Source organism: Acinonyx jubatus, chromosome F2, assembly GCF_027475565.1.
Source record: "Acinonyx jubatus isolate Ajub_Pintada_27869175 chromosome F2, VMU_Ajub_asm_v1.0, whole genome shotgun sequence".
Lineage (NCBI taxonomy): Eukaryota > Metazoa > Chordata > Mammalia > Carnivora > Felidae > Acinonyx > Acinonyx jubatus.
The window spans coordinates 68,442,607-68,467,747 of record NC_069394.1 but is presented as its reverse complement, the minus strand read 5'-3'; the positions used below and the strand labels follow the sequence as shown (position 1 = coordinate 68,467,747).

Below are 25,141 nucleotides of genomic sequence, written 5' to 3'. Positions count from 1 at the left end.
TCAAAATAAAGGACGGCATAGACGGAACTTTTTTTGTTGTTTAATTTTTATTGAAGATTAATATATACACACAATGTACACATATTTGACTCCAAAAGGATGATAGACCTAAATATTAGAGCTAAAACTATAAAACTTTTAGAAGAAAGCATAGAAGAATATCTTTACGACCTTGCTTTGGATAAAGATTTCTTAGGAAACAATAAGCATGAACCCTAAAAAACAAAATTAATAAATTAGACTTAAGTAAAAACTTGTGGTCTCTGAAAGGTACTACTATGAATAGGAAAAGAAAAGTCATAGACTGGGAGAAAACGCTTCTAAAATATATGTCTGATAAAAGACTTGCATCCTAAATATATAGAGAACACCCGGAACCCAATAAGGAGACAAACAATCCAATAAAGAGGCAAGAGATTTGGACACATCACGCAGGAAGAAATATGGGTGGCAAATAAGCACACAAAAAGATATTCAACACCATTCGTCGCTAAGGAAAAGCAAATTAAACACAATGAGATAGTTCTTCACAGCTACTAGAATGTCTAAGTGGGCCTACGTGGGATGACAATAACAAATGGTGATATAGAGCAAGTGGAACTCTCATAAATTGCTAGTGGGGATGCAAAATGATACTGCTATTTTAGAAGTACAGTTCAGGGGTTTCTTATAAACTTAAACATATATTACTATTCAACCCAGCAGTTCCACCCCTACACATTTGTTCAAGAGGAATGAAAACACCGGAAACTTCAGTGGGCAAATGTCTATTTGTAATAGCCAAGATTTGGGATAAGGTGCATGCTCATTAATTGGTAAATGGATAAACATACATATATAATGAAATGCAACTCAGCAAGGAATGAAGTCAGTATGTGCAATAACATGGATGAATCACAAAAGTATTACAAACGGGGGCGCCTGGGTGGCTCAGTTGGTTAAGCGTCTGACTTCGGCTCAGGTCATGATCTCACGGTCCGTGAGTTCAAGCCCTGTGTCGGGCTCTGGGCTGACAGCTCAGAGCCTGGAGCCTGTTTCAGATCTGTGTCTCCCTCTCTCTCTGCTCCTCCCCTGTTCATGCTCTGTCTCTCTCTGTCTCAAAAATAAATAAACGTTAAAAAAAAATTAAAAAAAAAAATAAAGTATTACAAACGATGCAACAAGGAAACACCTATACTCTACATGCCATTTTGCGAGTGTGTGTGTTATGTGTTTATTTAGATATAGATATAGATACGTAATATGTAAAATATTATCATAAAATTACCAGGAGGATTACTGGGTCAAAAGCTATGTGTGTTTGTAATTTTGTAATTAGCAGCTGTACTAATTTACACCCCCACCCGCAGTGCCAAGTGCACCTGTTTCCACACAACCTCATCAAGGGTGTGTATAAGTTTTGGATTTTTGCTAATCTGACAGAGAAATGGCATCTCAGTAGAGATTTAATTTATATTTCTCTTCGCAGAAATTCTAATGTATTACTAGTATATTATTAATATATTCTAATATATTACTAATATATTAATTAATTACATTTAATTTATATTTCTCTTTGCAGAAATTCTAATGTATTACCTGGTATTCCAGTTGTTCACCTTGCACACCCCCTGAGGCACTCAGACATTACTTACCGTAGCACCTCAAACTTGCCATGCAACTTTAAACCCCCGTGCAATTATATAGACTGTTTCCCGATCCTAGAATGCCCTCACCTCCAGCATTTGCCTGTTGACCCCGACTACCCTTCAAAATTCTCGCCATCTTTGTGAAGCTTTCCTTGGTTCTCTTAGACTAAGATGATGTCGCTTTCTTCTGAGCTGCTGTCGTACTTTGCAGCTATAATCTTACATTTCATGGTGAATTGCAATTATTTTTCCAAATCACTGTGAGCTCCTGAGCATATTACAAGGTGTATCTAAGTTCTATAGGACAAGGGCTTCAATTCATTCAACTCTTTATCCTCAGGAGCTGAGAGGGAAGGGAGTCTGGCACAAAATAAGACTATGGTAAATGTGTGCTGATCTAAAGGAATGGTCTCTGCAGAAGCAAACACGTTTCTGTAAGTACATATGCATGAATGAATGCACATCTATGAAGGAAGTTTTCTGACGAATAAATCTAACAGTGTAATTCTGTATCTAGTGATGACTTATCTCAAACTCTCCTCCCTGAGAACTCACATTTTAAAAATAAAAACTTATGGGGCGCCTGGGTGGTTCAGTCATTTAAGCGACCGACTCTTGATCTCGGCTCAGGTCATGATCTCACAGTTCGTGAGTTTGAATCCTGCTTCCAGCTCTGCACTGATTGTGTGGAGCCTGCTTGGAATTCTCTCTCCCTCCCTCTCGGCCACTACCCTACTTGTACTCTCTGTCTCTCAAAATAAATAAATAAACTTAAAAAAATGTTTTTTTTTAAATCTATGTTGTTTGGTAGTCCAACATGGTCTAGAAATAGCTGGTAGACTGAGAGATCCAAGCATTTTCATTTTATGCTGGACTCCACCTGTCCTTAAAGGTCTTAAGGGACAAGATAATCTGAAATGCCAGCATGGAAGAAACTCCCTGCCTTCTGTGACAACTAAAGGCCGGGAAAATCCTTCTGATGGTGCTACGAAACACGATCTGAGGTATAAGGGAACATGTAGCAGATACAGCAAAGCAAGTGCAGGTATCGGGAAGGTGCTGCCCCCAGAACCAGTGTCTGCTACCTCTCTCTAGTCTGGCCAGCTCTGCCTGTATTCTGAGGGCCTTACAGAAGGCCTTACAGAAGGCCTTACATCGGGATCCCTCACCCATGCCAACACAAATCTGTACACTGGTTTAAACCGAAAGGGCCCAGGAAAATTCGTCATTATCTTCCCATCAAAAGTGTTATGTCTGGAGATAAACAACTTTATACACCTGCACCTGCACACAAACCCAGTGCGGAAGGTGCATTTCTTAGTACTTATGATCAGCACAGAATCTTTTGTAAAATTTGTGGATAATGGGTTCATAAAGACAAGAAGCATTTCCTTATGACCCAAGGCCACTCCTGAAGAATGAGTACTAGGGAAAGGCAGAAAAGAATTGTTATGTGCTACTGAACAAGTATTAATTAAATAACTATGTGCTAGGCATCATGCTAGGAAGCGGGGACGAAAAGTTGCATAAGATAGAGTCTCTGCCCTAAAGGCGCTTATATAAACTGGCTCTGAGGATGAAACAATAGTAACATCATAGATTTGCACGGTGCTCTTAAGTTTACAAAGTGTGGCACATCTTGCAAATTCACTGCTCTGCCCCCTTTCCACACTACCAGAACGTAGAGGCCATTAACAAAATACACAGTGCTATGGAGGGTCAAGGAGAAGAGATTCCTCGTAGGAGGGTGATAGGGGTTGGTTGTGAAGACTCCACGAAGAAAATATTCTGGATGAGCTTTGAAAGGGGAGCATATTTTGTCAGACCACGATTGGTGGCATTCATGATAATAAATAACTTGTGCATAGATGTAAAGTCAAGAGGATGTTAGGGACAAATCTGGGGGGAGCCTGAGGAGCGTAACGGGGCTGCAATAGAGTATCAGAAGAAAATGGCACTGGAAATAAAGGTTTGGGAATGCATGCTTCATTTATTGAGATTTGGGGTAAATTAAATATTTTTTAATGTTTATTATCTATTTATTTTGAGAGGGGAGAGAGTGCACACAAGTGGGGAAGGGCGGGGGGTGGCGGGGAAAGAATCCCAAGCAGGCTGCAAGCTCAGCATAGAGCCTGATGTGGAGCTCCATCTCATGACTATGAGATCATGACCTGAGCCGAAATCAAGAGTCAGATGCTTAACCACCTGAGCCACCCAGGGACCCTGGGAACTAGCAAACCGAAGGGATGAATTGTGCTTTGATCTGAGATAGGAGAATACTGGTTTAGCTACTTCAAAAAAAACCTCTTCATTTATTTCAAACTATCCCTCCTAGTTTTACCTTATATGTATCAGCATATATATGTATATGTATATGTATATATATATATGTATCAGCTTAAATACCCCTCCTAGTTTGACCTTTTATGTCTCCCTCCCAAAATCTTGTCAAGACTACCCTTTTCCTAGTCAGTCACTAATCAATTCCTATACATTTCTCCTCTCCTCCCATTCTCTCCCACAAGGCAGTTGTTTCTAGGATGATGAAATTTTACTTCTCTTTCATTTTAATTTAGTTTATTTGTGGTTTCTGATTTTTCTGTAATGAGCAGGAAGTGTTTTAATAATACAAGCCTATTTTCAAAATAAAATGTTTATTAATACCTGAGATTATATTCTCCAAGATTCTTCTATATAAAACATAAGTGTTATTTTTCTGTAATCTAATATCATGCATACCTTTCTACAGTTTACCAATTATTGGATATCAAATTTTTGAAGTGATGAATAGTGCAGAGCAGTTACAATTAGATGAAAGTAAATTAGTATAAAAAAGAACAATCCGGAGGCGCCTGGGTGGCTCAGTCCGACTTTGGCTCAGGTCATGATCTCAGGGTTCGAGGGTCTGAGCCCCGCGTCGGGCTCTGTGCTGACAGCTCAGAGTCTGGAACCTGCTTCAGATTCTGTGTCCCCCTCGCCCTCCCGCCCTCCCTCACTCATGCTCTGTCTCTGTCTTTCAAAAAAAGTGAATAAACATTAAAAACAAATTAAAAAAAAAAAAAACAATCCAGGGCATCTGGGTGGCTCTGTCCATTAGGCATCCAACTCTTGGTTTTGGCTTAGGTCAGGATCTCACAGTTCAGTTCCCACGTCAGGCTCCATGCGGACAGCACCAAGCCTGCTTGGGATTCTCTCTCTCCATCTCTCTCTGCCCCTCTCCCTCTCTCACACGCACAGACACACGTGAGCATGTCCTCTCTTTCTCTAATAATTAAATACACATTTTTTGAAAGTACAATCCTTCTCCTGGAGCTAAAAGGCAAAATAGGTAACAATTCTTAAAGACGCAGAAAATGTTACAAGACCACCTTTTTGACCAGCTTGCTTTCCACCAATATGAGCAATATGCTAGGCGAAGTTGACATCCAGATGGAATCCCTGGTCCTTATCCTCAAGGAGCTTAAAGAGCCAGTCAGGGACACGGGCAATACAAGGGATGCCCAGGTGCTAGAGAAGACAGAGCAAAGTGTCTGGCCTCACCTAATAGGATCAAGGAAGGTATCCTGGAAGACAGTAATGTAAACGAGCCCCTGAAGGATGAGTAGGAGTTCCTCAAAGAAAAGGCTAGGGAGAAAGGGAGCACACAGGGATTTCCCGGCGGAAGCAATAATCTGTGCAAAGATACAGAGTCAGGAGTGCATGTAGCACGTTGAAAGAATTCTACGTGGTATATTGAGGCCAGCAGGTAGGAGCGCATGTGTGTGTGAGTTGGTAGGAGTTAAAGGGAAGAACATAAGATAGACGTGTACAAAATGAGTTATGTTCAATATAGTACACTACAGTGTGGAAGAAGTTACCGTTTTTATTTGTATGTAGTTTAGTTTTTATCTTCAAAAATTCTTCTTAAAAGGTAATTTATGTGACACCTATTATTAGTACAGTGACACAAATATACAAATTATTAAACAATACATTTGGCTGGGGGGCACCTGGCTAGCTCGTCAGTAGAGCATGGGACTCTTCGTCTCAGGGTCATGAGTTCAAGCACCATGTTGGGTGTAGAGCTTACAATGAATGAATGAATGAATTTGACTGTATTGGGGATGAATGCTCAAACCTGTTTTTCTGGGGTCAGTGAAGCTTCGAGACAACTGCTCTAGGTGAGGGGAAACCACGAAGGGTTTGAAGGGGAGAGGGATGGCAACAAGATCTGAAACTTTGGCAGGAGGGTGAAGGACAGTTGGTGGGAGAAAGCATGCAGGCAGTTCAGAGGCATTAGTCAATGTGAGAAATGGTGACAGCCTAAACTAGGAAGGGGGTTTGGTGGGACTGGTGAGATTCAGATGGGGCTTGGTAAACTGACCCTTTGTGCAGTGCGGAGGGGAAATGAATAGAAGTAACAGAAACAGAAAGAGGATGGATGCTGTGTGAAACAATAACAGGTGAGCCAAATCAAAAGTCCCATGCAGAAAAATGTAATTCGCCATTATTACGGGAGGCATATCCTGGTGTAAGTCACTGTTTATATTATTAGTTTAATGCAAGAATGCATTTTAAGCTTGAAATTTCTAACCCACGCAGATATGACACAATAAATGTGCTGATGGTGACTGCCGACCCAGAAGTATACACAACTTACTATATTCTGATCAAAAGAAACGTTTGAGGGGCGCCTGGGTGGCTCTGTTGGTTAAGCTTCTGACTGTGAGTTTGAGCCCCACATTGGGTAAGCTTGAGTTTGCTTCAGGTGAACTTGAGCCCCGCTTCAGGTGAGCACAAGCCCTGCTTCTTTCTCTCTCCCTGCCCCTTGTGGGATTATTTCTCTCTCCCTCTCTCTCTCTGTCCCTTGCTCACTTGTGTCCCCCCCTCAAAAAAAAAAAAAAAGTTTAAAAAAACATTTGAAATGTAATGAATTCCAATGGAAGTGGTTTAAAGTTCTGAATTCATTTATACTTGTAAACACCATAGAATGTTGTGAAAGATAGTGACATAATTACAAGAGCATAGTCTCTAAAACCTTCAGAGAACTCCCATCTAGACATAATATAAAGCTACAGATAATGTCTAGAAATAGGCACAAGGTGTAGGAGTGAAACGTTTTTACTCTAAAGCTATCAGTCATCACAAACTCAGTTGGCACATTGTGATAGAATGCTATTTTAAATAGTGGCTAGACTTTCCCTCTTGTTTTAGACCTAAGTGTGCGACCTTACCTTAATTTTCCAGTCAACTTACCTCGCAAAGAAATAATGCAATAAAAACAAAACTTCTTCAAGTCCAAGGCTACTCTTTCGTATGCCCACTCTTCACTGGCTGTGCTGGATTTCACTTTCAATCCTGAAACAGCTCTTCCCTCTACCGCTTTTCTCTCGATTTCATTTTGCCTTGAGTGTATTCCTTCTTATATTTCATGTTCCAGTTTAAACATAATTTCCCCAAGGAGATGTTTCCTGTACCAACATATAGCTTAAACACTTTCAGTCTCTGATCCTGTGTACTTACTTCCATTTTGGTAATGTTTATTTGACCTGCAATTTTTTTTTGTACCTACCTTGTACTGAGCCATAGACATCCCATGGCCACTGCCTGGCTCCACTGGCACTCAATAAACATTAATTGAGTAAAATTGAGCTGTATAGGCCAGCTCTATAAATCAGGTCCATTAGGCCAGAATCTTCATCGACAAACTCGTAAGTGCGAGAAACTTAACTTAATTTTTACAATTCAACTGGATTTCCAGTTCAAGGCATCATTTTACCAGGCTGGCAAAAATTTTGTCTTGGTCTATTCAGTATCTTTCCCTCTTTTTCTCTACTATTTGCATAAAGCCAAGATACTGAGATGAGAGCTCATCTGTCCTTAGTGTCATCTGTCCCCTCAGTCACTTAAGACATCAATACCCATCTGGCCACGTCGAATTAGTCCAAGAGGGTTTCTCTGGAGACTTCCCTTTCCTATTTTGTGCCTCTTTTGAGCAGGGTTTTTCTCCTCTACCTGTCTCCATCCTTGGGCCTGTGGGACTCATTCTGCTTCTTCGGGACTGCAGAGGGCACAGAGCCCGCCCCAGAGGTAAGCCCAGGGACATGGAGCTACACCTGTCACTCGGCAGGGACGGCACTTTTCTCTTGGACTCCAGCAACACGCCTCATCTCTTGAAATTCCTTTCAAGCCTGCGGATTCTTGCTTGCCAGGGTACGGACTGTGGAAGAGAGAGAGGAAGCTGTGTTCTTACTGATGCAATCTCCCCACTCTTTGTCTATTCATCAGTATCTTCTTTTTATCTCTAGGCCTGCTTTTAAAACTCAAAAGCCAGAAGAGAATACCCCCAACTCCCTCGCAGCCACATTCCTTTCCTGAGTGCAAATAAAGGAGCCTAGCTGCTGCTTAGAAAAGACCAAGAAGACAGGAGAAAATGTTAAGGAAAGAGAGAGGGTCTGCATGAATACTGGTAAGTATCACAAGATTAGTATTCTGCTTCATACTCATAAGGAAAATCTTGATTCCTGAATGAAATATTTCTAGTGGGTTACTAATGGGAAATTTAGGATTACTTGCATTTCTTTTTTTTAAATTAATTAATTTTTAAAAAAAAATTTTTTTTTTCAACGTTTATTTATTTTTGGGACAGAGAGAGACAGAGCATGAACGGGGGAGGGGCAGAGAGAGAGGGAGACACAGAATCTGAAGCAGGCTTCAGGAACTGAGCTGTCATCACAGAGCCTGACATGGAGCTCAAACCCATGGACCATGAGATCATGACCTGAGCCAAAGTTGGACACTTAACTGACTGAGCCATCCAGAGGCCGCTTTATTTATTTTTGAGAGAGGGGGGTGGGGGAGGAGCAGAGAGAAAGGGGGACAGAGGATCTGAAACAGGCTCCTCGCGGACAGCAGAGAACCCGACCTTGGGATTGAACTCATGAACCATGGGATCATAACCTGAGCCAAAGGCAGACCCTCAACCAATTTAGCCACCCAGGCGCCCCAGGATCACTTGCATTTCTTAATCTGAGAATGAGTTAAAGTGCAATCACCATGGTGCTGTATAGAAAATCCCCTGGCATCTCCTCAGAGAGAACACTGGCTAACTGCCTGCTCATTCTAGATGCTGGACAAATGCTTCTCAACGACACTGTATCATAGGCAACCCTGTGACATAGGCACGATGATCCCATTTTTAAAATGAGGAAATTGAGCAAGTGTTAAATAACTTAAATTCACACAGCTATTCAGTGGCTTGGCAAGAATTTGAAGCCAAATATATATGACTGAAAAATCCATGTGTTCGCTTTCTTTTTCATTGCCTGTCACAGAATTCTGGATTCATGTAGACCATTGGTCCAAGACGGTATTTTATTATATTTCAGTTTTTTATGAATTTTTTTAGTTCCCCAAAATAAGTCTGATTTTTTAAAAATTAAATTCATCTGACATTCTTAAAAGGGATTCATAAAGTATTGTACTGGTTTCGTAGGGCCACTGTAACCAGGTACCACAATCTGGGTGACTTAAAAAATGAGAAATTTATCTGACAGTTCCAGAGGCTAGAAGTCAAAAACAAAGTGTCAGCAGGGCCATGGTCCCTCTGAAACCTGTAAGAAGGAATCACTTTGCCTCTTCCTAGCTTCTGGTGTTTTTCTGGCAGTGTTCCCTGGCTTGTAGCTATAACACTTCAATCTCTGCCTCTGTTATCACATTGCGTTCGTTCGTCCCTCTATGTCTGTATTTCTGTTTCTCTCATAAGGATACCAATCATATTGGATTAAAGGCCCACCTTAGTCCTACCTTGTCTTAACTAATCACACCTGTAAGGGTCCTATTTCCAAATAAGGTCACATTCTGAGATGCTGGGGATTAAGACTTCAATGTATCCTTCTGGGGAACACAATTCAATCCATAGTAAGTATGTTCTAAGTACTTTAGGAATGAATTGTCACAGGGGTGCCTGGCTGGTTCAGTCAGTAGAGTGTACGACTCTTGATTTTAGGATTGTGAGTCCAAGCCCTATGGTATGCTTACTTAAAAACAAAAACAAAAACAAAAACAAAAACAAAACTGAACTGTCACAGTCTAAGCAAGATGGTCACCATTTCATATACAAGCGAATTAACACCTGCTCACTAACATTGCTTTATGTGAGAAGAAAAACAGGTATTAGTGAAGATCTCCAACTTTTCATCATTAGCCATATACTTCTGGATTTAGTAATTTTTAAAACTTAAGTGGTGCATGCAGTGTATAAAATGCTCAAAATATTTACAGATCAGTTCATAATAAATACTATTGTTGCAAAAACGCTTAACAGTTTCACCAAGTATTTTTGAACATGATTTCTCACTTAATGCTCAAAACAACCCTAATATGTTTTTCTCCATTTTGGAAATTAAGAAACTGGAATTGACAGTGTTAGACACCTGTTGAAGACATGCCTTCTGAAGACGCATTCCTGGGATATGAACCCAGATTTTGTTAGTAAAATTCTGGAGCTCTTATCACACATCTTGCTTGGTACATTTAACATTTAATGATGAGGAGGATGATAAAGAAGATGGTGATAATGATAATTGCTAATGTTTACTGGATGTTTACTGTGTTCGCAGGACAGTGCCAAACACTGCACATAATTATCTCTCATTTAATCATTTCAAGAACCCTAAGAGGCACAGGCAATACCTAAGCAGAGATGGAGGGAAATTAGCCCAAGGCTACAGTGAATGCTGAAGTCAGGATACACACTCAGAGGTCCTACTCCAGAGTCTGCCCTCTTAACCACTTCCGTACAGCCTCCTTGACCTTTTGAAGCCTTCTAGACAGTCTCCATTTCAAAGACCTCATCATGGGAGTTCTTGTTACACTGTTACAAACCAACTTGAGTGTTTTATTGGCACATTACAAACCAACATATGACTACCCCAAATGACTTTAAGCAAATTACTTAATATTTTCAAATGCCAGTTGTCTCAAGTATAAAATGGAGATATACCACAGTGAGGCTAAATTACATAACGTATGTAAATGACCTGGTACACATTAGCCATGTAATAGGCACTCAATTAATCGTAGTTATGAGTCAGACTGATATGATAGTTGGTTGTTTACAAGGTACTCTGGGGTTTCGGAGGAGGGGGCAATTAATTTTGACTGATAACATCAAAGGCCTTATAGGAAAACTCACAGTTGGATCTTGAAGAATGGAAAAATGTTAACAGGTGAAGAAGGGCATGCTATGGTCTGAATGTTTACACCCCCCACAAACTCATCTGCCAAAATCCTAACACCTAATGTGATGGTGTTAGGAAGTGTGAGGCCTTTGGGAGGAAATTAAGTCATGAGGGCAGAGGTCTCATGAAAGAGATTAGTGCTGTTGTAAAAGATACTCCCTCCCATCCCCCAGAAATCTCTTACCCCTTCTGCTAGTGAGGGCACAGCAACGTGCCAGCTATGTACCAGAAAGAAGGCCCTCACTAGAACATGACCATACTGAAGGCTGGATCTTGACTTCCCAGACTCTGGAACTGTGAGAAATAAATTTCTGTGCCTTATAAACTACTCAGGCTGTGGTACTTTGTTATAGCACCCTGAAGGAACCCAGACAGGACAACTAGGCGGAGAAGCCTTTTAGAAATAAAAACATGATTCTTTAAGTTGCCCCTGCCTGGAAGAACGAGGGTCAGAAAATTGAGCGCTTTCATACAAAAGAATGGGACTGTGACCCTCAAATCTGTTAGTTCCACTGGTGTTGATGAGTAGTTCAAAAAACATCCCTCCTTCAGCTATCAACAGTCTGTAATTCTGTATTTACGTGTGTGGACCATTGCCAGTTACCCATGTCACTATTGTAGTGGCAGAAATAGATGTAGTCACGGCACCGGCCCCTCTGTATTTTTTTTTTTTTTTTAAGTTTATTTTGAGAGAGAGAGGGTACAAGTGGGGGAGGGCAGAGAGAGAGGTAGAGGGAGGGAGAAAATCCCAAGCAGGCTCCATGCTGTCAGCACAGAGGCCAACTTGGGGCTCGATCTCACAAACTGTGAGATCATGACCTGAGTCTAAATCAAGAGTTGGACACTTAACCTACTGAGCCACTTAACCTACTGAGTAGCCTACTGAGCCTACTCTATCTTATACCTGAGGAACCCCATCCATTTCTTCTCTAAAACTGTCACAAATGCAGCCTGAGAGCAGTGAGCGGCCATACCCATAAGGGAGAGGTGAGCGCTTTGGTTTGGAGTTGGGGGGGCAGCTACTTTATTTCCACATGGAACCTGCTGGGCTGAAATCAGTGGTAACTCATCTCATTGGCCTGGGAGAGAACTCTCTCGTCTAGTCCCATTGCACTATTGGGGGTGGGGTAGATGAAGGAGCAAGAGTCCTATTAAGGTCAGTTGGAGAGAATCAGTACTTCTCTATAAGTCAGCAAATTCCAGGGTTCTTGTTCTCCACCTCTCCATTATACCACTGATGAGTTATTGCTTCCATGCTCCCACCATCTACATTTTTCCTCTTCACTGTCCATGTAAATGCTATCCACTCAAAGCTCACTTCCTAACACCTACTGCTCTCGTAATACTCCTATGGCACTCAGCTCGTGAATTTTATTATTTTGGAAAAAGCAGAGGCCTTTCCAAAAATTCGCCTTAAACTTGTTCAGAAAACTGGCCTAACCATCTGAAAAACTACGTTCTAATTCCAGCTGACATTTTATCACTTACTATTACGACTTAAGTCTAAATTTCTTCTTTTGCAAATGAATTATATACTACCTATCCTACCTCAGAGGACTGAGGTTATGCCCCACATATGAACGTAAATTACAGGGGTGCCTGGGTGGCTCAGTTGAATGAGCATCCAACTGTTGGTTTCAGATCAGGTCATGATCCCAGGGTCATGGGATCAAGCTGTGGGTCGGGCTCCCTGCTGAGTGTGGAGCCTGCTTGAGATTTTCTCTGTCTCTCTACCCCTTTCCCCTGCTTGTGCATGTGCATGTTCTCTCTCTAAAAAAAAAAAAAAAAAGAAGAAAAAAGGAATGTAAATCACAAACTGTAAATCACTATCGAGCTAAGTATTATTGTAGCATATTTTATCTTTGTAACTAGACAAGCTCTCTTGAGTATAAGATTCATGTCTTTTTTGCATTTCCCCAAAAATGCCTCACAATGTGCTACAATCATAGAAAGCATTCAGTATTTGTCAATAAGAAACAGTATTATTTTTATAAAGAAGAGGTCTTTGGTCAGTTTCAGGAGCTTTATACACTCAATATTATTAAACAAGATTTAATTAACATATTCATTGTTTCAAAAACCCAGTTACATTTCTGATTAAAGAAAAAATTTTTTTATTCATTTTTGAGAGACAGAGAGAGACAGAGTGAGTGGGGGGAGGGGCAGAGAGGGAGACACAGAATCCAAATCAGGCTCCAGGCTCTGAGCTGTTAGCACAGAGCTGTGGGGCTCGAACTCATGGATGAGATCATGACCTGCGTCGAAGTCAGAAGTTTAACTGACTGTACCACTCTGACTTTTGAATGACATTTACAAGTATTGTCCTTTTATACTCTTTTCAATCCAAATCTAATTGTTAGATTTATCAGAAATATGAAGATTTTCCATTTGAAGTTTCCAATTAAAAAAACACTTATAAGCAAAACTGGAATTCTTCAACATTTTCACATTAAAAATGAATCTTTTCCTTTTAAAATCTTTTATTTGATATCTATGTGAAATTCCGGGAAGTACAAATCCCTTTTAATTACATGTAGTCAGTCTTTGAGCTTATGGTGGATTTAGTATTGACAAAAGTGCTGTAATTTTATTTTTAAAAATTTTTAATTTAAGTATAATTAATGTGCAATGTTACGTTAGTTTCAGGTATACAACACAGTGATTTAACAAGTTTATACATCTTACTATCACTACAAGCATAACTACCATCTATCATCACACAATGCTACTACAATATCATTGACTATATTCCTTATGCTGTGCCTTTTATTCCTTTGACTTGTTCATTCCATAACTGGAAGCCTGTATCTACCACTCCCCTTCACCCATTTTGCCCATCTTCTACCCTCTTCCCCTCTGGCAACCACCAGTTTGTTCTCTGTATTTATAGATCTGGTTCTTTTCGTTTATTCATTTTTTTTTTCAGATTCCACATGAGTGAAATCACGTATTTGTCTTTCTCAGTCTGACTTATTTCACTTAGCATTATACCCTCTAGATCCATCCATGTTGTTGCAAATGGCCTGATCTAGCCTTTTTAATAATTGCATAATATTCCCATGTATTTTTGTGTGTGTGTATGTATCACATCTTCTTTATGCATTTATCTATTGATGGACACTTAGGTTAGTTCTATATCTTGGCTATTGTAAATAATGTTAAAATAAATACAGGGGTGTGTATGTCTTTTTGAATTAGTGTCTTCATTTTCTTTGGGTAAAAACCCAGTAGTGGATCATATGGTAGTTCTTATTTTTAAATTTTTGAGGAACTTCCATACTGTTTTCCACAGTGGCTCCCCCAATTTATATTCTCACCAACAGTGTATGAGGGTTCCTTTTTCTCCACACCTTGTCAACAGTTATTTCTCCTTTTTTCAATTTTAGCCCTTCTGACAGGCATAAGGTGATATCTCATTGTGGTTTTGATTTGCATTTCCCTGATGAGTGACATTGAGCATCTTTTCATGTGTCTGTTGGACATGTCTTTATCTCCTTTGGAAAAATGTCTATTTTGGTCCTCTGGCCATCTTTTAATTGGATTGTTTGTGTTTTGGAAAAATGTTCTAATTTTAAAACATTTAAGCTAAATCTGATTTTCTCATAGGCTAGAAAGTTGTATCTGACATTCTATGATTCAACTACATATGACATATTTAATCTGCACATTGCTTTTTAATATATTTAACTTAGAGAACCACAGTACTCATATAAAATTTTAACAAGTCAATATCATAGTATGTACCTGCAAGGGAAAGGAACTCTGAATTATTATTGACACTGTGTCAATCACTATACTTGTCACTTTATTTGTGTGTGTATATATATATATATATATATATATATATAGTTTATTTATTTTGTGAGAGAGAGAGGGAGAGACAGAATCCCAAACAAGCTCCGTGCTGTCAGTGCAGAGCCTGACACAGGGTTCAATCTCCTAACTGTGAGATCATGACCTGAGCTGAAATCAAGAGGTGGATGCTTAACCGACTGAGCCACCCAGGTACCCCTATACTTGTCACTTTAAATACAATTGATTCTTATTATTCTTGTGTTTCTGTACTTGCAGATGCCTACTCAGTTAAAATTTATTTGTAACCCTCAAATCAACACTCTAGTACGAGCTAAGGAAGTCAATCTGGGTAATTATGCACACAGTTTGGTATTAACTAGTTATCTCCCATGACCTACCATCCCCTTCTTCCTTGGTAGTAAACTCTCTGACACATGGCTACCCAGAATGTTTTCCAAGTTTCCTTCAACTAGGTGTTTTCATAAGACTGTTCTAGATAGTAGGAGGTAGACAGAAGTAGGAAATGCAATTTCTCAAAATGTCCATGAAGGAGAGAGACATGCTTTTCTTCACCTTGCTTTCTGTTGGTAGGAATATATGATGCCTGGAAGTTGTGCAGCCATCTTGGATCACAGTGTTATCGTGAGGACGGTGGACCAACAGGCTAGGAGTCTGGATACCTAACACTGTGACAACAGCCCAAGCCCTGGACTGACAATGTCCAGATTTATATGTATACACACACATACACATATGTATATATACACATACATATATATATACATATATATACACACATACATATGCATGTGTGTGTGTGTGTGTGTGTGTGTGTATATATATATATATATATATATATATGAGAAAAACAGACCTCTAGCTTAAGTTCTTATTATTTGGACTTGATGTCACCTGCAGCTGAACCTAATCTGAACTGATAGAAAAAGTCATGCAGAAATGCAGGGCCATCGCTTAGAGTTATAGAGAAGCAGAAGTCTACTGGATAGGGCACCGGGATGGCCGATGGGTAAATGGGGGCTGAACCCTAACCTACCCACTCCTTTCCAAGCTTTGAATAGTGTTTTGTTTACCAAGAGCCTGATATATACTGGTGGCCCTGTAGAAAAGTCAAATTTTGTCTAGAATCTAAACTCTAGAGCAGCATTTTCCAAAAATTTTCGAAAATTTCATCTGCATACTTCTGGAAGAGATGATTTAAGGTAGTTCCCTTGAAGTACTTCAAACAATAATATTTAATACTAAATTAAATGGGCTTATGTTTCACGGTAGTTACCACTCCATTCTGCAAATTCAGACCTCAGTGCTAGGAAGCGCAATAAGCAAGGAAGGAGACTGTTGAAGAGCAGAAATGAAAGAGAACAGAAAGCTCATGCAACATCATGTCATTAGGCAGTATTTTATGGTGGCTAGAGCACAAACTCTGGAGCCAGACTGCCTGTGTTTAAATCCTGGCTCCCAGTGACTAGCTGTGTTATTCTGTTTCTTAACCTACTGTGTGCTAGTTTTTGCAACAGAACTCAAACACAAAGATGCTGTGAGGATTTAAATAATTACAGTGCCTGACATATAATGAACATTCACTCAATGAACGTAAGCTATTCCCACCATTCTGGTAATTGTTTAGCAAAGGAATCTGAAACTGGCCATGCTTGTTGGAAGCTCACTCTTTGCCAGGAATTGTACATATCTGACCTTTATTTATTAGGAAACTAAGTCTTAGAAAGTTTCAGTAACTTTCCCAAGGTTATGCAACTAATTCTAGCCCAGTGAGAATTCAAACTCCAGTGGGTTGGATTCCAAAGCCATTGTTTTCAACAAAGATAATTAAGGACAAGGCCTGTAAGATTTCACAAGCTTCCTCTTGTATATTCTTTCCCCCCTCATAGCATGTAGCAGCAAACTCTTGCACGCCATAAAGTTCTGTATGGGAATGAAGAATGGGTACACCGCAGATTGAGAAGAGTAATTGGAAGGGTGGGAGAAGTCTTGGGAAGTGACAAGAGTGATCAACCTGAGCTGAAATTCCACTTGAGTCCCTGGGACCTGTGGCAAAATAAGAGAGCATGGGAAGCTGACCTGGTATGAAAAATGGCTCTTGGTGATTTACAAGAAGCAGTAAACTCTCAAGATAAGTTCCAGTTCTGTTTCTCAGTGCTTCTAAAATACGTTGTAGTGTAAAACACAAAATGAATCCTATCATTCAACAATTTCATACTTTCTCAATTATCACTTATTTGACGGCGTTTAAGTAAAGAAAGAATTTACTAATCTAAAATATTTTTTTAGAGTCCGCATTATATCTGTTAGGCAAGAAATCTTTGTCTTTATTGCAAAGACATTATTTCAACATAAGTTTCAAAATCTTGCAAATCGGCTACTTTCGTTTTGCCAATTTGCAAAAGAGTAACTTTACCAGTTTCTCTTGAAATTAACTTTTCGACTGAAAAGCTTCGCATAACTATGCGTACCTTTGCCGAGGTAACTTCTTCGACAAAATCAACTTAACATTAGGGGAGGGGAACACAAGTGTAGGAATTGGGTGGTAAATTTGACTCCAGAGGTTATGGAAGCATCGTGAGTTATTCTGAGCATGTGCCTGGGTTTTGGTGAGAACCAACACTTGCCGGCGCACCTCCTATTTGCTTTTAAGTGTTAGTGCCCAGAGCTCTGACCTGGCCACTTTCGCTGCACGTGCGAACTCTTGCGGAAGGCCCAGCAACTCTGTCCCGAGGGTGGTTGACTCACCCAGCCGCCCACGTGGCCGTGGATGGCCTCAGGAGGCTCTAGCGGAGGCCCTGCCACCGCTGCTCGCGCACCCGGAGCGGTGCGGCGGTGGCTGCGACGCTGCAACCCACCAACGTCCTCTCCGTCATAAGGAGGGCGCCGCCGGCCCTGCGCCTCCGGCCCGGCTCCGCAATCCCTGGCAGCCGCACTTCCTGCCCAGAGTGCGCTGGCATCCCATTCCGGCCGGCTTCCCGCTACAGCCGCCCGCCGCGCGCCCCGCAGCATGCGAGCCCGACCGAAAAAAGCCGCAGAAGCGACCCTGGAAGGTGGCGCTCGCGGCCGCACAGGCGCACTGCCTCCCCGGCGCATGCGTCCAGGGGCCGACCCGCGGTCCCCGTCTCCGGTGACGTGGCGACGCGCAGGCGGAGCCAAGGTCGGTAGCGGGCGGGTGGGTGGGGGAGGAAGAGCGAGGTGAGCAGGGACGTCAGAGTGGAGAGCGGAAGGTCAGGGAGGCTCGGAGCGGAAGTGAGACTAGGGAGTCTGTCCGCCATTGTGGACCCGAGGAGCGGAGAGCGAGAGGGGGAAGAGCAGCCTGCACGCCGAGCAGAAGGGCCCCCTCCACGGACCCCCGAGCGCGAGGCCGTCTTTCTGGCTTCTCGGCGAGCGGCGGCAGCGGCGGCGGCTGGATCAGTCACTCGGCCGAGGGCGGCAGCCAACTGCTGTGAGTGCACGGGGAGAGGCCCAGGCGGCGGCGGCGGCGGCGGCGGCGGCGGCAGCGGCGGCAGCGGCGGCAGCAGCTCTCGGGTTGCGGTGAAGAATGTCAGCCACTAGCGTGGATCAGGTGAGGGAGCAGAGGCCTCAGGCTCGGCGAAGGCCCGAGCCCCGGAGCTCCACCCTCGCGTGGGGCTCGGGCTCCTCCCCGTCGCCGCCGCTGCCGGCCCCATAACGGTGCTCTGGGCTCAAGTTGCTGCGGTCTTGCCGCCCGGGCCGGGGCGTGCGCCCTGCCCCCGAGCCTGCGGCCGAGGCGGGAGGCCGCGGGGCCGCGGTGGGTGGGGGAAGGACCGCTCCTAGGGGGCCTTAGGGCACATCTGAGGGCGGCCGACGTGGGGCTGAGACCAGGCGAGGTCTGGGAGACGGGTTTTGAGTGGCGGGTGGGAGGTTTAAAGACTGGGGGTGGTTGGGAAATTGGAGGCTATGGAGGATGTGGTGGGTTTTACTCCTACGCGGATTGTTGAAAATAACTTGTCTTTGATAATGTCTTTGATTAACACACTTTCTCTCTCTTTTTTCTTCTCATTATCACACCTTCCGTCTTGCTGCGCAGAGACCTAAAGGGCAAGGAAATAAAGGTGAGTTTGAATATTTTTCTCTTATTTCTTAATGTTGGTTCGATGTGACTTCTAAACTTTGAGAGGGCCTTTTTGCACCATTTTGGGGGGTTGGTTGGTTTGTGTGTTTTGAAATGTATGTTTAGAGAAATATTCATCATGGCTAAAGCAGCGAAATGCTGTCCCAAACTTCTGTGGTTCCCTTGCTTTGAAGCCACTTTCATAGAAACCACAGTGGCAGGAGAAACAGTTTTCTTAGTTGTATCTCAGTTAAGGAGGTACTAGGAATGTGGTGACATGTCTTTAATTTTGCAGTTTATCTGTATTATGTAACTTCTGCCACAAAAATTTCTACAAATGTGTGCAGATAAGTGGACATGGTGTTCGACATTGCTAGGTTACACTGGAGAATGCAACTCAAGTTGTATTCCATGTCACGTTAGTGAAAATTGTACTGTTAATCACTGGTTCTACTGAAGTCAGTTGCAATGAGGCAGTAACACCAGGGAGATCAAAACTGAACAGGCGCAGTCCTGGTGGCAAGGTGTGACTCAAGCTGGTATTTTAGAAAGGACTGAGAAGGAAATAGTTTGTGAGGTTTCTGCTACGGTGATATGATTTAGTCTTTAAAAAAAAAAAAGTACTATTGAAAGTAAAGCATTAAAAAAAATAAGTGTATTTTGTGCCTGTTAATATGGAAAATACAGTCAACTGACTGAAACATTATGACATTAATCATGTGACATTAGTAAGTATAGAACAATAACTGCTTTCTTGGGACAGTGCCAATTAACATTACAATGAATTATATATTTATAACATTTTGTAATAGGCCTTGATATCAGACTAAATAGAATTATGTTTCCTGTTTTTTATTTCAGTAGTATGGTATTACCTAAAAAATAAGATGTACAGTAGCTTTTGAGATACAAGTTCACGGTCTTTATTGGTGTTCTTTATACGTTTAGCGTTTTTATTTGCCTTTGCAAATTCGAAAAGAATAGGTTTTGAGTACTCAACTCAGTTAATTTTCTTTGAGTTGTAGTGCATTTTATTTGAGAATTTGTACATACCAGATAAATGGCACTGTATCAGATACCATGAATTTACCATGAATTTCTTTTGATTAAGGATGTATTTTTGGGGAGTATGTACGTATTTAGAAATTTCAGTTTTTAATTTTTAGAGGTAAAATTTTAATTTTAGAATTATTTTCTGTTGTAAGCATAAACTTCAATTCGATGTTGTTTATTTTAAATGTTTTAAAATATTCATTTGTAAATTTGAAAAGAATGATCCATTAATTTTTTTTTTTTTTGCTAGTCTGCTCATGAGGAAGTATATAGACTTGGAGATATATGAAATCTGTGGTCATTATTGCCTAGCATAAATTATTTTATCCTAGATCTGTGGGGAGGTGGCACTTTGCAAGGCTATTTGAAATGCTAAGTGTTTTGTGTTACCTGCTCTAAGGTAAGTATGCAAGTTCAATGAAGTACATACTTGTTTGACAAAACAACATAAAGCATCTACAGCATTGTAAGCCATTACTGAACTAATCTGTGATATAGTCATTTCACTTAGGTGGTATCTTTGATGTTATAGTTGTAAATTACCTATGACACTATTGCATATTGACTATAAATATTTTTTGGTTATTGAAAGTTTTTTGACCCATCAGTGTAACCTCTTTTAGAGGTATTTAGACACACAAAAGTATTTATTTGGATAGCTCTTTATTATAAGAAATTTTCTTTTTTTCACCCTTGTTGTCCCGTTCATAGTTTTATCCATGGATAGAACGATGGACTGGGATCACTAGGAGACCTGTGTTCTAATGCTTCCTGTGGCTACTGACTTGCCAAGTGAGCTTGAACACATTGCACCTTTTGGTCAGAATTTCCCCTTCTATCTGTAAAACGAAAGTGGTAATTCTAGCTGTAAATCCTATTGTATGTTATGAGGAATGACAATTACGGGAGTCCACTGCTCTGGTGGCCATTTTATTTGCTGGATTTATTTTCACCTGCCTCACCTTATCTATTTTTAAGGTGCAGGGAGACTTTTTCTAAGACATGGCAGGAGGGAAAAACTCTACTGGCCTAAAAGTATTGGTAATCATTTAAGATGCTTTAAAATGGTACATGCCGCAAGTGCACAAATACACATATACGTTACTTGTATTTTTATGCCCCTGCAGGGAGAATTACAAGGCGAAGGCAGCACTCCAGTGAACTGATACAAGTAGCTATGTGTGTGTTTGAGAAAAACTCCTGTGCCTTAGCTGACTTGGTTTTCAAGCTAGTAAAAGTGTTTTACAGTTATTCTGTTTACTTTTGTGAAGCAGAAAGCAAAGTTATTTTTCTTGAACTACAGCCTGAGTGGTTTAAGAATATGAGTACTAAACTTGAATTCAGACCTTCTCAAACAGAAAAAATATATGTTGCTGAGGAGTTGTCAGAGTTCTGAAAGCAGAATCCTCTTCAGTTGACTTAATATAATTTCAGAGATGCTGTATTTCTTTTCTGAATTATCTTCATTTGACAGTGTTAGCCTAACACCTGTCTTTAGTGTTTTTGATTTTCTAAGGCTTTTTTCCCTGCATATCCTTAAGGATATGCACTAACAGCTAAAATGTGAAAGGAATTCTGTATCAATCTCTTTGTAAGGCAAAAATGCTTTCATAGTATACGTTGTAATTCTGGGTGTACTTTTTTTGGAAGTTTGAGTTCTTTTTAGTTAATAGATTTTCCTTATATTAAATGTTAGTACTCTTTTATTATATGTGGCTAGGGTAGTACTGAAGCTTAGTAGAAATTTAAGGCTAGTTAACTATTGGTCCTTTATTTATTTATTTACTTATAGCGGTCTGTAATTTAAAATTGATATTATATCACTGTTATTTATTAATAAGTAGAAGTTTTGCTTGCTAGGATAAAAGGGAACCTCTCCTTTTCCCGCAGGCACCACAGATAAAAGTGTCAGATCCCATACTCCTAGTAGTCTTGCTACCAACTTTCTCCTGTGCCTTAAGTGTAAAAATAGACCAGTACATGGAAAGGAGTTTATCTTTGCCCTCCTCTCTCCCCCATCCCTTTCCAACAGAGGGACAGAATTGCTTGGTACAACTGCAGGTTAAAAGAATTAGGTTGAATTTGGCTGTTATTTAGTGTTTCAGAAAAGTAGTAGAAAATGCAGTATTCTTTTGTGTCCTCTCTCCACACTCCCTCTGGAAATGATTGCTAAGCACTTTATTGTCATTTTGGGCTTCATTTTATTATTAATCCTCAAAACATTCCTGTAAGGAGATAGAGGGTATATGGTATTGTCGCTGTTTTTGTAGGTGGGAAAACATGATGCACAGATCTGTTGACTTTCCTAACTTGATGTAGTCAGGACCAGAGCAAAGAATCACCTGGCTCCTAAGGCCCATGTTCTATCTTGATTTGACTCTGCTTCATAGAGCAGAGGAAACAGGCGAAGAATCATGTAAGTCATCTGTTCTTTTTTCCCTGAAGAACTTGTACAGACTATGGAACTGGCTTGGATTTCTTTACTATTTAATGGCTTTCAGGTTCCAAGACATTAGTTTGTCATTAAGTAATGTTCAAAAACTGCAGTCTTTAAGACAGCTGAATTTCTTAAGGAAAGGTATGGTTTTGAAACTCAAGGGCTAGCTTATTCAGATTCTAATTTAATGCAAATCGCTTGTCAGTATTTGTGCAGTACTTTTGATTAAATATTTTTTTTCCTTAGATTGACGTCCTCCTTGAATAATCTTTTAGGACTTTTTAGACATATTCATGCATCACTTACGCACAGACTGTATATTTACTTAGTACATGAGAATATTTTGTTCTTAGTCTCAGCATCTTAGAATTAGAAGAGAAAGAATAGAACAGAGGAAATGAGTAAGAATAGCACTGTAATATACATTTAGATGGATTTTAAGGGGGTACTTTTTTTTTTGTTTACTATATGAGCAGTATGGGCTAAATTTCTGAGAATCTAATGAATATAAGAAATAGATAGTTGTAATTTTGAAATGGGTAGCTGTGTCAGATAATAGTATGTACTAGTGTAATAGTCCAATAGTGTAGTGAAGATTTTTTTTCAAGAGAGACTAGACAGACCCCTTTGATGAAGGGGTGGTAAAGGAGAACAGGTATGCTAGAATCTTGTGGGCTGAAATGATTAGCCCAGCAGAAATAACCTAAGGTACCACCTCTTTATTTTTGGTTTTAGTGGCTGTTAACCTGTTTAAATTCTAGGGAGCATATTTAGTTCAACCTTGGCTCTAATGCAATCCTTACCAAATACGGTTAAACCACCCCGGTGGAGCCAGGATCAAGGTGACCTTCATGTTGCTCTTTTGATATTTGAGGGCAATGTAGTATCATAAGAGGTCTACTTTGAAGGCTTCACAGAGTAGTATCATTTCTTTGAGTGATCATCCCTACTCAGTGGGTGGCAAAGAACTAAGGTATTTCACCTGTCTTTGCTCCCGTGCCACTGTCAGCTTATAATACTACATTTTTGGTTATCTAAACTCTTTGGAAAAATTAGGGTAAATCAAAATGTAATGATGCTATAGAGAAACACACAACTTAAATCCATACCCCCAGCTTTAATTTATAATACTTTGTGACAGTGTATTTTTAAGCAGTAAATTTTCACATACTGCAGGGGTTTTTTTGTTGTTGTTTCTGAGGGATTAGTCAACATCCGTTAGAAACTTTCAGCTTTTTTCATCTCGCGTGTGTTTCAAAAGTAGAATAGTATATTTAGACAGTGTCATTATATCAAGTTTTAGCCTTGTAAAACTTGTTTATGTGGTCCTAAAGAATTTTTAGTCTTATTTGGATCTTGTAATATTTTATGTCAAATAATATCCAAGATTATTGAATACTGTCATTGAATCCTCAGATCAATGAGGTAGGTACTAATAATAACCTCTTTGTATAAAGAGAGAGAGTTAGAGAGGCTGAGTCACTAACTAGATATCGCTCAGCTTCTCAGTGTTAGAGTTGGGATTGGAACCCAGGACCTTCTTCTAGTCTGTATTCAAAAGCCCTCTGAGACAGCAGTCAGAATGACAGTTTTATAGAGCATTTTTGGAAATGATCTCTGAACAAATAAGGCATTATAAACTATTCTCTGGTTTTCTTATGTGTTGGAAGAACAACCATGGTTCTCTTTAGTGTCTTAACTTTATTTGTGCTTCCAAGTGAAAGTCTTTATAATATTTTGGTTTAGAATTAAGACCCCTTTTCTTTAGATTTTTTATAATTTATTCATTGTGATAACTGCTTCAGTGAACTTTAGCCACTTTCCTTAAGACATTTACTCTGACTTTAGTTACAAAGAAAGTTAATTTCGTTCTTTATTTGCTTTTATTGGACTAATATAAAGATATAACAAAGATAGAGAACGTTCAGGATTCTATGATCTACAGCACTATTTGAAGTTATTTTAGATTCAAATATAATATTAGGGAACCCTTCCAACAATTTAATTGCTTACTACCATGTTGATATTGGGGTGTTTACATTATGTTTTTGGTAATGGGAGGTATATATAGTTTATGTAATCTTGGGTATATACAAGCTTTGTAAGTTTTTGGTGACACATAAATATTTGTATCTAAATCAAGTTAAATTTCTAAGAGGATTTTTTAATGAAAAGAACAACTCAGGATAACTTTTTCTGAGTTGGTTGAAAAATACTGAAAATTTTAGGTTATTCTGTCAGTTTCATAAAGGTAATTACCACACATCTAATATAAACATATTTTTTAGTTTCAGTACAAAACGGTTCGATTCATCAAAAAGATGCTGTAAATGATGATGATTTTGAGCCATACTTAAGTAGCCAGACAAATCAGGTAAGTCTGACAGTCCCATATTTAGGAAATTAAACTTACATTAGTATTAATTGATTTTTCAAATAGATGTCTTAATTGAATGAGGCTAACCATAACATGTATTAATCTAGTGTGCCTGCATAATAGTGAATAGCAGTTGCAGCTTTGTGGTGCAGGAGAATTCTTTAGAAATTCTACCTGGCTGAAACTAGAGTGCGAAATACAAAGATTTGAAGATGGACGTTATTTGTATGCGGTATGGTTAGATTTTTTTTGAACGTTGAATTTAACCTTCTAATGTCGCTGCCATGTCTTTATAGCCAAAGCAAATTACAGGATTTAATTAGCTACACATTTGTGGGAAAGGACTAGTTTATGCCTGAAATTTTTGGTTAATATAGTGTTATCTTTTCCAATTTGAGTTTTGTTGGTAATTAAAGTTTTAATACAACTAGGTAACGTAGGGAATAGAAGACTTTATAAACATGCTCGCCTTCTATGTTATAGGCTTGGAGAATTTCATAAAATCAAATAACTGGTGACTCTTGAGGTTCTTTTATG

At 40.0% G+C, this 25,141-nt stretch overlaps 2 protein-coding genes and 1 long non-coding RNA gene across 6 annotated transcripts in view; 2 read left to right on the top strand and 1 right to left on the bottom strand.

The window, feature by feature from the left end:
- TTPA (alpha tocopherol transfer protein) overlaps positions 1 to 17,773 on the bottom strand; it is a 64,352-nt gene extending 46,579 nt beyond the window's left edge. The window contains exon 1 of the mRNA XM_053208535.1: positions 17,411 to 17,773. Coding sequence (XP_053064510.1) covers positions 17,411 to 17,758 — 348 coding nt within the window. The 5' untranslated portion in view covers positions 17,759 to 17,773. The remainder of the gene's footprint in view (positions 1 to 17,410) is intronic.
- On the top strand, positions 1,454 to 6,460 carry LOC128312888 (uncharacterized). Its single transcript, XR_008292798.1, has 2 exons — positions 1,454 to 2,062; positions 6,210 to 6,460. It is a non-coding gene; the product is annotated as an uncharacterized LOC128312888 (long non-coding RNA).
- Positions 17,774 to 17,853: 80 nt separating the features above from the next.
- The window catches only part of YTHDF3 (YTH N6-methyladenosine RNA binding protein F3), a 40,202-nt gene continuing 32,914 nt past the window's right edge, over positions 17,854 to 25,141 (top strand). The window contains exons 1-4 of one of the 4 annotated variants that reach the window (XM_027042937.2): positions 17,854 to 18,230; positions 18,714 to 18,738; positions 22,061 to 22,206; positions 24,516 to 24,601. In XM_027042937.2, the coding sequence (XP_026898738.1) occupies positions 22,149 to 22,206; positions 24,516 to 24,601 (144 nt within the window). In that variant the 5' untranslated portion in view covers positions 17,854 to 18,230; positions 18,714 to 18,738; positions 22,061 to 22,148. Of the gene's footprint in view, positions 18,231 to 18,713; positions 18,739 to 20,165; positions 20,191 to 22,060; positions 22,207 to 24,515; positions 24,602 to 25,141 lie in introns of those variants that run through there. The other 3 variants (XM_027042938.2, XM_053208533.1, XM_053208534.1) reach the window with 3 other exon arrangements.